This window comes from Nycticebus coucang, chromosome 19 (genome assembly GCF_027406575.1).
Source record: "Nycticebus coucang isolate mNycCou1 chromosome 19, mNycCou1.pri, whole genome shotgun sequence".
NCBI lineage: Eukaryota > Metazoa > Chordata > Mammalia > Primates > Lorisidae > Nycticebus > Nycticebus coucang.
Genome location: NC_069798.1, coordinates 5,761,499 through 5,774,694, shown reverse-complemented (window position 1 = coordinate 5,774,694; position 13,196 = coordinate 5,761,499). Strand labels below are relative to the sequence as shown.

Here is a 13,196-nt window from a genome sequence, read left to right as displayed (position 1 = left end):
TTTAAGAGGTGTTCACATGTGACTTGTGTTCATCTTTTGTTATTGGTATATATTGAATGTTACAATTTTAATACAGTTTTTTCCTTTTTTAAACTTTGGCATCTTCAGATATGATAGAAAGGAGCAAAAGGTCATCCGTGTTTGTTAGAAATGCAGGTAATTTTTTAAACTATGTTTTTCTTATGCTTTTCTACATCCTTAAAAATTTCTGCTGTTGGATTGGCGCCTGTAGCACAGTGGTTACAGCGCCAGCCACATACACCCAGGCTGGCGGGTTCGAACCCAGCCCGGGCCAGCTAAATGACAATGACAACTGCAACCAAAAAATAGCTAGGCATTGTGGCGGGTGCCTGTATTCCCAGTTACTTGGAAGGCTGAGGCAAGAGAATTACTTAAGCCCAAGAGTTGGAGGCTGCTGTGAGCTGTGACGCTACAGCACTCTACTTAGGGCAACAAAGTGAGACTCTGTCTCAAAAAAAAAAAAAAAAAAAATTCTGCTGTTATCATATACTACCTCTACACTCGAATAAAGGAAGTTGTATGTACAGAAAAATTCCATTGAAGACATAAAAAAAAAAAGGAGATGTTTTGAGGTCTAGCTAAGGTATTCGTAGCCATTATTTTGTTAATTCGGACAGTTTTCTTTTTAAAGATGGAAATACTACAGTCTGAGTACAGAAGCCAATACATAAAAAGGAAAAAAAAAAGCTAGAATGAATTCCAGACTTCCCTGTATTTTTCAAAGAAATATTTCCTCAGAAATTAAAACTTATCTTTTTTTTCAGCTTCAATATAACAGGAAGAAATAATTTCAAAATGGACTTCCCTTTAAATTCCTATAAACATACAAAAAACCTTTAGTTTGAAGCCAAAACAGTTGGGGACATGAAAAGCATATTGTGACAAAATCCTGTAGAACTGTCAGCATTGATTTCCCCAAATCTTCCCCAGGCCCAATGTGAGCAGCTCTGTTGGGCAAGTGACACTGAAATGGTTGGCCCAACCTCGGCCTCTAAAATCCCAAAGAGGACTAAACTGCCAAATGACAAAACTGTTATCCCAGACTGTTTGGCAAACCACCACCAAGAACACACAAATGAGAGAGCTTGGAAGTCAAAACACAAAGCTCCATCTGGCCCTGGAAGCCTGGCCTTGGTCACTTTCTCGTATTCAACTCCTTGTTAGCCAACACCAAATGGTTTTAAAGTACAGTTTGTGGGCCGGGCACAGCAGCTCACGCCTGAAATCCCAGCACTCTGGGAGGCCGAGGTGGGTGGATTGCTTGAGCTCAGAAGTTCAAGACCAGCCTGAGCAAGAGGGAGACCCCTGCCTCTAAAAATAGCCAGGTGTTGTGGCGGGCGCCTGTAGTCCCAGCTATTTGGGAGGCTGAGGCAAGAGACTCCGTTAAGCCCAAGAGTTTGAGGTTACTGTGAGCTACGATGCTACAGCACTCTACTGGGGGTGACAACAGTTTGTGCTTCCAGTGTGACTCCTGTAGCTTGTTCTCTCGCCTAAGGATAAGGAGGTGGCCCTTCGAAGATAAGATATGCAAAGCTGTAAAGATTGAAGCCTCCAGCAGCAAGACTCTCTCAGAAGCATGAAGCAGCAGTTGTTTTGTTTTTTGAGATGGAGTCTCATGAACTGGTGAGGACAGATGTGAGCTACCTCAATGATGGCTGAGCAGTTTTAAAACAGGCTTCAAATTCGTCACCCCTCCTGTTGATATGTGGGGTCTCTACCTTCCTGACTTGAATCTCTAAAAACCTGAGTGACTGGGTGGCCCATAGAGGACAGAGTAATTGGTTCTGTGTGAGTCTGGAGACCAAGTCCAAGAGGAAATGCAACTTCTGTTTCCTTCCCTGAAACTCTGTGGCTGGAGCCCTGAACTGCCCTGTCCACAAGCTGCCTTAAGGCCGCCATGTTGTGAGGAAGCACATGTGTCCATGCAGGGAGACCCCACAGAGGAGATCCAAAACCACATGAACACAGAAGCCTGGCCAGCCTCTGTCTGCCCCGGGAACTCTCCTCCAGGGCCAGGGCCCCCTTCCCCAAGCTCTTTCATCTCCAGCCCCAAGGTCTGCAGCCTTAGGCACACCCACTCGGTCAAGCCCTTCCTGAGATCCTGACCCACAGAAACCAAGAGGGTATAAAATTAATGTTGCTGTTTTTTGTTGTTGTTGTTGTTGCAATTTGGCCGGGGCCGGGTTTGAACCCGCCACCCTCGGTATATGGGGCCTGCGCCCTACTCACTGAGCCACAGGAGCCGCCCTAATGTTGCTGTTTTAAGCCACAGAGTTTTGCAGTGATTCCTTACACAGTAGTAGATAATCAGAAGAGAAGCTTATTTATGAAAAAAAAAATGAGATAATAAAACTATGAAAACAAAGAAAGACATATTTCTGAGTCTAACGGCTTCAAAAAGAACGTGACAAAAGAGATAAAAAATGTCTAAAGGGAAGGAATTTAGGGTGGCTTATTTCTGAAACATAAGGAAGACTTAGATTTCTCCTAATCTATTCATTTTGCCAAGTAAATTAAAGAAAAATTTAATACTTGAAATTGGTTGAGGCCAGTAAATTTGTATTACTTCATTGAAAGTAATAAAATTACTTAATTTTGTATTACTTCATTAAAAATAATAAAAGTAATAAAATTACTTTCAATGAAGTAATAGAAAATTAAGAAAATTAAGTACATATACAGTAAAAGTAACTCCTATCAGAGCCTTTCTAGGAAGGGTCTCTAACTTCTTTTAATAAACAGCCAAGATTTGATTGTACTGAGAAGCTCCAATTTACAGGCAAATGCTCGTTCTAAAAATCCTCCAAGATTTTGTTCTGAAAATGTGAAATTTGCTTGTTTTCTTATGGAGCTTGCAACTGTGCTTAGCAAATATTTTGTATTCACATGATGCAATAGTAAACCTCACCCAGTTCTGGTCAATTCTTCAGAAATTTGGGGGGAAAGAACAACTGACATCTGAATTAATGAGGTTTCACAAAACCCAACAAACAAGTGGCTCTTGTCTAAAGGTTTGCCTAAAACAAAGGCTCTTCTGTGATTGTGTCTCCACAACAAAGTGCTACTTCCTAATTAAACCTACACATAAAATAAAGCACTGCTCCAAAAGGCAGCTTTATTTTCAATGCCAGAGGAAGCTTTCCTTTTTTATAAGACAGATCTTATCTTCTAAAGGCATACTACCCATTTTACTCACACTTTCACTCTCTCCCAGTAAAATTTTTGCCCAAGTCTAAATATCTTTAAAAGGAAAATATAAAACACTGATTCTGTTTGCTGTTTCTTGGCCAAAGACACATGTGAGGTAGCACCCAATTCAATCAGTCACTGCAAAAGTGTGAAAGAATTGTTAATGCTTTACCCGATTGCACAGGGGAGAGGACCCCGCAGGGTAGCAGGCATTAGGAAGGTTGAGAACCACTGTCTAAAGTATCATGAATCAATGAAAGAAATGAACAGCAGGCATTATCGTAAAGAAACAAAGAAATAAATCTAGTCATTCCTCTTGTAATATGTTACTAAAACAAACACTGCAGTTAAACCTTATCGCAAATTATGCAACATTTCTAGACTTCCTGACAACTCTACTTTTCATCTTTTCCTTAGTTGACCTTTCAGATAACCAAACGCTACACACAGAAGCTAAACATGCTGTAATTTCTTTCTTTCTTTTTTTTGAGAAGAGCCTCAAGCCCTAGGTAGAGTGCTGTAGCATCATAGCTCACAGCAACCTCCAACTCCTGGGCTCAAGCAATTCTCCTGCCTCCACCTCCCAAGTAGCTGGAACTACAGGCGCCCGCCACAACGCCCAGCTATTTTTTGGTTGCAGCCATCGTTGTTGTTTGGCGGGGCCAGGCTGGATTTGAACCCGCCAGCTCAGGTGTATGTGGCTGGCGCCTTAGCCGCTTGAGCCACAGGCGCCAAGCCCATGCTGTAATTTCAACAGCTGTCATCAGTTAGAGAATCAAGAACTAGATCAATATTTTTAGCATTTGCCCATGTAGAACGTAGCTAATTTGATCATGATACCTCAAGAGTTAACATATTTTATTAAGTTTCATGAACACATTTACAATATTAAGTTTTACCACTCCTGGTAATATTCAGCTCTACCTATGATTTTACTTGAGAAAAATATATTTGGAGATTTTTCATATTTACAGAACTGAAAAAGTAGAAAGTTGTTTTTGTTCGTTGCTATATATATATATATATATATATATATACTTTTTTTTTTTTTTTTTTGAGACCAAGTCTCACTCTGTCACACTGAGTAGAGTGCCATGGCATCATAGCTCACAGCAACTTCAAACACTTGAACTCAAGTAATCCTGCCTCAGCCTCGCAAGTAGCTGGAACTATAGTTGCCCACCACAATGCCCAGCTAGTTTTTCTACTTTTAGTAAAGATGGGGTCTCACTTTTGCTCAGGCTTGTCTCAAACTCCCAAGCTCAAGCGATCCTCCACCTCTGCCTCCGAAAGTGCTAGGATAATAGATCTGAGCCACTGCGCCCGCAGGTCAATGCTTTTCTAATGTCCCCTTCTCTTTTCTTGTTCTCAGACTGGCAAAGATGGCAATAAAGGCTGTGTGCCGTGGCTCACACTCATAATCCCAGCACTCTGGGAAGCTGAGGCAGGGGGATTGCTTGAACTCAGGAGATCAGCTTGAGCAAGAGCAAGACCCCATCTCTAAAAGAAAAGCTAGCCAGGTGTTGTGGTAGGCACCTGTAGTTCCAGCTACTCGGGAGGCTGAGGCAAGGGATCACTTGAGCCCAAAGCCCATAGCTTTGCTGTAAGCTATGACACCATGGCACTCTACCCAGGCTGCCAGAGCGAGACTCATTGAAAGCAAGAAAGGAAGGAAGGAAAGCAAGAAAAGGAAGAAATGGAAGGAAGGATCCTACAATGCACATTTCAACTATTTATCTCTTTCAACTATATCTTTTACATGAAATGTATGAGTTCTAACATAAGGGAAACTAGAAATAAGGAATCCATACAATGGCTTTTCTGGAGAACTCAGATCAGAAATTGTGATAATAGCTCCAGAATACCTGCCATCTCTCTTTTTTCATCTCTTTTGCTCCGACCCCTTCTGTTCCCTTATGCAGAAATACTAGGGCAACCAGGGCTCATATCACAGTTCTCTCCATTCTCCTATGTGGCCCTGAAACAAGGTGAGAGCACGCAGGTGCGGTCGGGGCCACTGATAACTCAGTGGCCTCCCAACTCACGTGGAAGGCCCTGCACCCGTCAGTCCTTGTAGGATAATATTTAGAAATAAACTTACATCAAGTTTATTTAGAAATAAACCTACATCAAGCACACAAAGTAAATTCAGTGTGAGTTTAAAATGACATGCTTTTCTTCCAGAGGCTTAAGAGGCTTGGACCCCCCTGGGTTACTTACACAGTTAGGCTTTTTTGGAATTGTAAAAATTCCTTTGGCCTTTTCTCTGAAGCAGTACACCCCATGAAGCCTGAGATCCAAGGGCATGCCGCCCTTCCTCAGAGATAACGGGCCAGAGGGTTGACGTATGTTAACAACATATTGTCAGAGGTCTATAGGTGCTCTGCCCTGAAGGAAGGCCACAGTCATTACTTCATACTGAGTAAACTGAGTGAATGCTTGAAGATATTCTTCTATTAACTCTGTTCCCCTATGGCTACTTTCGTCTTTGTGCCCTGCTGGGAAAACTAGTCACTGTTTAGAGGAAGGGATTTACTACACTAGTGGTTACATTGATATGATAAATATTTCCTTTCAAGTTAATTCAGCTAATAGATAATGGATTAGGTGTGTACGTGACTGGAAGAGTATAAAACTTAAACTTGGAATAAAGAACTTTGCTATATGCCATCCCACGGTGTATAGTCTGTATCTTGACTTAATAATTTTACAGGAGCGAGTTTACACCTACAGCAAAGCTGCTGTTCGTTCGCGTCTCGGGTCACGCAACAGTCCTGGGCAACTCCAGCTAACACACAACCCAGACAGACAGCATCTGGCAGGGGTGAGATTTGCCCGAGAGGTGTGACACTGTCCCCTTTGGTTTCTAAGCCTTAGACGCCCCTTATACGATAACTTTGCACAATGTTAATAACAAGACTAAGGTGGAAAAATAGGTGTCCAGCACACAGCCTGATGTGGTGTCCTGAACAGATGACTGGGCCCTGGGGACACAGCCTCAGGGAGCATTAGCCACACAGAAGGGACTTCACGCAGCTCCTCCAAGACCCCTGGGAATGACACATGTGACAGGAAATGGCAGCAAGGACTACTCCTGTGTTGCACTTGACTCATCTGGTGGAAAACAGTGAGACCAGAAAGCAGACATGTTAAGAGACAAGCCAGGCTCTCCCGACTCCACAGTTCAGCAACCCACAGACTCTCTTCCACGGTTCTGGCCTCACCCACCTGTCTTAAGTCCAGAGTGATCGTGACCCAGTGGTACTCTCTCCCGTTCTGAATACTGGGACTTTGCCACCAGTTATGGGTGCCATCAATCGCGTTTGATATTGGGTGCCGTTCTGTTAAAAGAGAATAGAAACATACGTTCCTTTCCGTTCTTGCTCAAAACGTCTGTTGTTGCTGTTTGTTTTCGAGCACTTGGCACCTGCACGCTCTTCTTCCTCTTTGGTGAAACATGGAAACAAATGATAAACTAGGAACCTGTTTGCTTTTCAAGGTTCTTCAGTTGAATAGAGTTGGTTTGAACAGATAACATGTACACGGTAATTTGTTTTTCTAATACCTCTGACAGATTTTGTTAATTTTGAATACAAATCTAAAGAGGAAACTTACACTTTAAAAGAATGCAGTGTCTTGGGGGAAGAAAATCTTATATGTCTAAAGCTTTTAGGTCTCAAATCAGTCTTCTTTTTAAATTTCAGATTGATATGAGGGTACAGATGATCAGTTTACATCGTTTGCATTTGTTAGGTAAAGTTCACGTTGTAGTTGAGCCCTTCACCCCAGGGTGCATGCTGTGGGCCTCACATTGTGCCCACTGGGTGATAGCTTTACTTCTAAGCCATAAGGGGAGTGGCAATGAATAGCAGTGAAAGTGAATAGTGTCCACAGCTTCCAAAAAAAGCCTCGGTCACCATTTCGGAGGCCTACATTCCCACGGGTGCCTCAGAATAGAAGGGGTGACACTTGCCTCTGGGGTTCACACTGCTGCTGTCACAGATCCTGCACTGCGGGTTCCGTACGGGCCGACCCGGCACGTGCTCCACAAGTTTGCAGAACATCTCAGGCCCCTTCTCGCCACAGGTGGCGTTAGTGCTGATGTGAGCATTGCTGGCAAGATTGAGAATGGCAGGAAACAGGCCTGAAGGACAAAGTTGACCATATCAGTGGAGCCACTCGCAATCAGAAGAACGAGATTACCCCATCCCATAGTGTAGGTGAATCCAAAAGACTGATTGAGAGAAGCCTTACACCAGTGGTTCTCAGCCTTCCTAATGCCGCGACCCTTTAATACAGTTCCTCATGTTGTGGGGACCCCCAAGCAAATTGCTAATTCATAACTGTAACTTGGCTACTGTTATGAATCGTAATGTAAATATCTGGTATGTAGGATGGTCTTAATACTGTGAAAGGGTTGTTCAACCCCCAAAGGGGTCGTGACCCACAGGTTGAGAACCTGTGCCTTACACAAAAGCGAGATACCCAGTATGGTTTCATTTACAGGAAATTCCAGAATGAGCAAAATTCATCCATGGCAAAAACCCAGAACACTGGCAGCAAGGGAGGGGAACTGACCCCGAGGTGGGGCCTTTCTGGGGTGATATGTTCTGTATCTTCATAAAGGTTTGGGTTTCACAGGCAGACACAGTTATGAAATCTCATAGAATAAGGACACCAAGATTTGGGTAGACTTGTGTATTTTAGTATATATACATTTTACCTCGAAAAGATCTAAAACATCATAAACAAATATTCATGTCTATGTGAAAATATTTACAAGTGACGTATCTTTGTGTCTTCAACTCATTTTAAGATGCATCAAAAAATCAGTTGGCTTGAAGAACAGGTAGAGATGATACACTGGCAGATGGCTAAGGAAGAAAGTGGAGTGTTTATTAAGGGGAGACTCTAGGTGGGCCCATAAGTGTTTGTCAGTAAAATTCAAACACCTCTCACTTGAGAAAAGAGCATTCCTTCTGTCCCACTTTGTTCCTGTCGCCTTTGGTAGTATTTATAAAGTCCTTTTCATAACTATCTACATTCTTTTTCCTCTCTCTTCTCTTTCTTTACTGCCTATTTTCTTTGTTGAATAAAAGTTTAGAACACAAAGGCCCAGTTTTCAAAATTCTCCTTACTTTGGTATTAATCTTTGCTTTTGTATAATTCCTTTGTCTCAACTGATTTTATCTTAAGCAGTTGGGATCTGTACCAGACCCACACTATTCAGAAAACAATTTCTGGATGACTGTGAGAAGAGTATCTCCATGAAGTTCTTTAGAGATTTAACTTTATCTTGGTAAGAGGATAAGTGAAGGAGAAGTGAAGATTCTATAGAAATGGCATTCCTTTTGGAAAGATGTTTGGAGAACACTTGGAGATCTAAAAATAGATCTGCCATTCAATCCTATAATTCCTCTACTGGGCATATACCCAGAAGACCAAAAATCACATCATAACAAAGATATTTGTACCAGAATGTTTATTGCAGCCCAGTTCATAATTGCTAAGTCATGGAAAAAGCCCAAGGGCCCATCGACCCACGAATGGATTAATAAATTGTGGTATATGTACGCCATGGAATATTATGCAGCCTTAAAGAAAGATGGAGACTTTACCTTTTTCATTTTTACATGGATGGAGCTGGAACATATTCTTCTTAGTAAAGTATCTCAAGAATGGAAGAAAAAGTATCCAATGTACTCAGCCCTGCTATGAAACTAATTTATGGCTTTCATATGAAGGCTATAACCCAGTTATAACCCAAGAAAATGGGGAAGGGGAAAGGGAGGGGAGGGGGGAGGGGAGCAGAGGGAGGGTGATTGGTGGGATTACACCTGCGGTGCATCTTACAAGGGTATATGTGAAGCTTAGTAAATGTAGAATATAAATGTCTTAACACAATAACTAAGAAAATGCCAGGAAGGCTATGTTAACCAGTGTGATGAAAATGTGTCAAATGGTCTATAAAACCAGTGTATGGTGCCCCAGGATCGCATTAATGTACACAGCTATGATTTAATAAAAAAAATAAATGATGATGTAGGTGATATTGAAGAGATATGTAAGCTGCATGGACGGGGTGAACTGACGAGCATTGGCGGGGGGTCATACCAACACAGGTTTCTCTAACTTACTAGAAGTTGATCTTCAAAGATCACAGGATAGAATCTTTTCTTTTTTTTTTTGGCCGGGGCTGGGTTTGAACCCGCCACCTCCGGCATATGGGACCAGCACCCTACTCCTTGAGCCACAGGTGCCGCCAATAGAATCTTTTCTTTATAAAGAACATATAGCAATACCATTTCTGAATGTGTATTTTCCAGCAAAACTTGAAATGGCATGCTATAATCTCAGTATTGTAGAAGGAATTCACCTCTTTGATTTTTACTTTGTAGACACTGCCCAATATGCTCAATGATCTTTTCTATTATAAATGTTTTAATAATTTAAATTATAAAACAAAGTAGTTACTTTTGTAAGATTTTCTACATTAAAAAGCTTACCATGCACATACTTAAAAAACGTATTAGGTATCCTTTCAAACACTTTTCACGTAGAAGAGAACTATTAGCAATTTTACCCTAGTGAAAAGGGCTGATTCAAGTCAATAGGCCCTTAGTCCCTTAACAAAAAAAGTTATTTAATACTCATATTCTAGAGTGTTCTTCTTAATTTTGAAACTAATAGACTTATATACTGTCTTTAATGGATTTATTTTTATTTTAACTTAAAGGTGATTATTTTTATCATATTTCTTTAAAAGGACTTTTTTTAATTTAAAAGGAATAAAAAATGGTTTGTGTAGAATGAGATGAATCATTACATTTAACCATGCAGTTCCCCAAATTATTATTTTTGTCAGCCAGTAGTTAGACACTTACATTTTATGCAGTGCTGTGGCTCCCCAAGTGACATGTAAACTCTTATGCAATGTACTCCCCTGTAGCAGAGGCTGACCTTTATTCTGCTTGGTACTGAGATAAATAATAATTTTATCCACCCTTTATGACCATAATATCCTAGTATTCTGGTTCAAGTTTCTCTTATGAGTGCAAAAATTTAATATGCTTTTAAGCTAAGGTGCTTTCTCCAAGCACCATTAAAATGACATTTTCTGGTTCGGTATCACCTGTATGCATTTAGACCTGCAGTATCAGATCTAAATAAGCTCTATCTAAATCTAAATCAGCTCTGTCCATTCCTTTCACACAGATGAGTCAAGAGAGGGAAAGAAACCAAGGTTACCAGGACCGATTTAACAATGCAGTTCTCTGTCAACAACAAATACTTTACCAATTAACTTAACAACTGTTCCCACTTTCTCTTTATTTGCCTTTACCAGTTAGTTTATGGACATCAGGAGAACTCCCCTGTCTGCCCAGCGCTCCCTCCCACTCCAGGGAGCTGGGGAGGGGAGGGCTGGGATATGGGGGTTATGGGCGGGATTAGGGAGGGGAAGGAGCAGGGAGTCCTGGGGGCTCCACACTCCTCTACCTGGAGTCTCTGCCCTGAGCCCCTGAGAAAAGGCAGCTCAAGCCTCATGAACACAAAAATAACATTTTGACGGAGAATAATATCTCAATCATAGTAACCAGTAACAGATAGTTGTTTGTACAAGATAGGCTTTGAAGAACTTTTCCTTTTTCCTTACCTTGCTGGTCTCCTAAATATACTTTCACTAAAAAGCAAGATAAATTGCCTTGTTAGCATGGCTAACAAAAAAACTTTAAATAACTTGAGTGCTTTGAGGTTTCTCCATACTTCCTTCCAGAAAGGTTGTACTAGTTTGCAGTCCCACCAGCAGAGGACTTTCCCTCTCTTGCCTCATCTGTGTGAAAGGAATGGACAGAGCTGATTTAGCAGTGTAAAAGTGTTCCCTTCTCTCCACATCCACGACAGCATCTGCAGTTTTGAGATTTTGTAATGTGGGCCATTCTCACTGGGGTTAGATGGTATCTCAGGATGGTTTTGATTTGCATTTCTCTAATATATAGGGATGATGAACATTTTTTCATGTTTGTTAGCCATTCATCTGTCTTCTTTAGAGAAGTTTCTATTCATGTCTCTTGCCCATTGATACTCAAGCTAGACCTCCCATTTGATCCTGCAATCCCATTACTGGGCATCTACCCAGAAGGAAAAAAAATCCTTTTATCATAAGGACACTTGTACTAGACTGTTGATTGCAGCTCCATTTATAATCGCCAAAATGTGGAAACAGCCTAAATGCCCACCAACCCAGGAATGGATTAACAAGCTGTGGTATATGTATACCATGGAATACTATTCAGCTATTAAAAAAATGGAGACTTTACATCCTTCGTATTAACCTGGATGGAAGTGGAAGACATTATTCTTAGTAAAGCATCACAAGAATGGAGAAGCATGAATCCTATGTACTCAATTTTGATATGAGGACAATTAATGACAATTAAGGTTATGGGGAGGGGAGGAAAAGCAGAGAGAGGGAAGGAGGGAGGTGGGTGGGGTCTTGGTGTGTGCCACACCTTCTGGGGGCAAGACATGATTGCAAGAGGGACTTTACGTAACAAATGCAATCAGTGTAACCTGGCTTACTGTACCCTCAATGAATCCCCAACAATAAAAAAAAAAAGAAAAAATAAATAAATAAAATAAAATAAAAAAATATATATAAAAAAACTTTAAATAATTAATTTTGACTCAGGAGGCTGAGGCAAGAGAATCGCTTAAGCCCAGGAGTTGGAGGTTGCTGTGAGCTGTGTGAGGCCACGGCACTCTACCGAGGGCCATAAAGTGAGACTCTGTCTCTACAAAAAAAAAAAAAAAAAAAAAAAAATTAATTTTGTAAAAATATCCAGGTTGTCTTTCACAAAAACTAAATCTTCCTTCTCAGATAATCTTCCCTAAATATTATGCCTCTCTCTTCATAGTTACAAAGCAATTACTATTCCTTGCTGCGCCAACCACATCTGTTAGAAGAGGAAAGAAAGTTGGGAATAAGCAGTGGAACAAGCCTGTTTTAAAATGAATTTCTAAAAAAGTCCTGCAGGTCATTGGATCATTTCAGAGATTCCTGAAATATCTCTACAAAGGGAAACTGCATGAACACTCGAGCAGGAGGCGGGTTGAGAAATCAAAGAGTGAGAAAAAGCATTAGGATCTAGACCTAACCAAGAAGAAAAGCTGGATTTTACACATAAAAATCAAAGGCAGAATGAGGGCGGTAGCAACGCACGTGTGCGCCACAGCTTTCCCATGGCATAGTCATGCACTTTCTAAGACTATGCATTTTTGTTGAAAGACACTATTAAGTTTAGTTACTGTTACCATAATGCTGGTTTGTACCTTTTTTTTCTCACTCAGGTCGCACAAGGGAATCACGGATTTAACTAGCAGCTTTTATAACCCCAAACTTGATTGAGCATGAAATAAATTCCCTCTCATTCACTAGGAGTTTTTGTTTTTAAACCCTCACATCCTGAGTGCACTTTGCCTTCTTAAATGCATTTCATGACCGTGTTACTCTACTGGAAAGTTCCCTGATTAACATTAAGTGAAAAATCGCCACCAAGCTGACAGACAGCAGTGCCACCGCATGTAATTACCACAGCAGAGTTCATCTGAGGCACTTCCACATAGAACAGTTTAATAATTCAATTTTAGAGGTTTCTGGGCTTTTCCCCAGCAGAATATATTTTCCTCATCTTAAAAATAAAAGTATCTAGGGCAGCACCTATGGCTCAAAGGAGTAGGGCGCTGGCCCCACATGCCAATGGTGGCGTGTTCAAACCCAGCCCCGGCCCAAAACTGCAATAAATAAATAAATAAAGTATCTAAAATTTTAGTTAGGCCTGAGGCGCATTACAACTTCTTTGACATTTTTCAAACAATTCAGAGCCAATGGTTCGCAGCCTTAATTCATTTGTGTAAAAGAAAAGCAATTTTTTTTTTTCCATTTTGGAAAAAAAAAAGTTTTTGAGCTCTACAAAATTGTTGTATTT

General features: G+C 40.9%; 1 protein-coding gene across 3 annotated transcripts in view; it reads right to left on the bottom strand.

Moving 5' to 3' along the window:
• LAMA1 (laminin subunit alpha 1) overlaps window positions 1-13,196 on the bottom strand; it is a 168,223-nt gene that overhangs the window by 126,639 nt on the left and 28,388 nt on the right. For all 3 annotated transcript variants that reach the window (XM_053571812.1, XM_053571813.1, XM_053571814.1), the window contains exons 2-3: window positions 7,184-7,354; window positions 6,439-6,551 (exon numbers count right to left, since the gene is read on the bottom strand). In XM_053571812.1, the coding sequence (XP_053427787.1) occupies window positions 6,439-6,551; window positions 7,184-7,354 (284 nt within the window). The remainder of the gene's footprint in view (window positions 1-6,438; window positions 6,552-7,183; window positions 7,355-13,196) is intronic.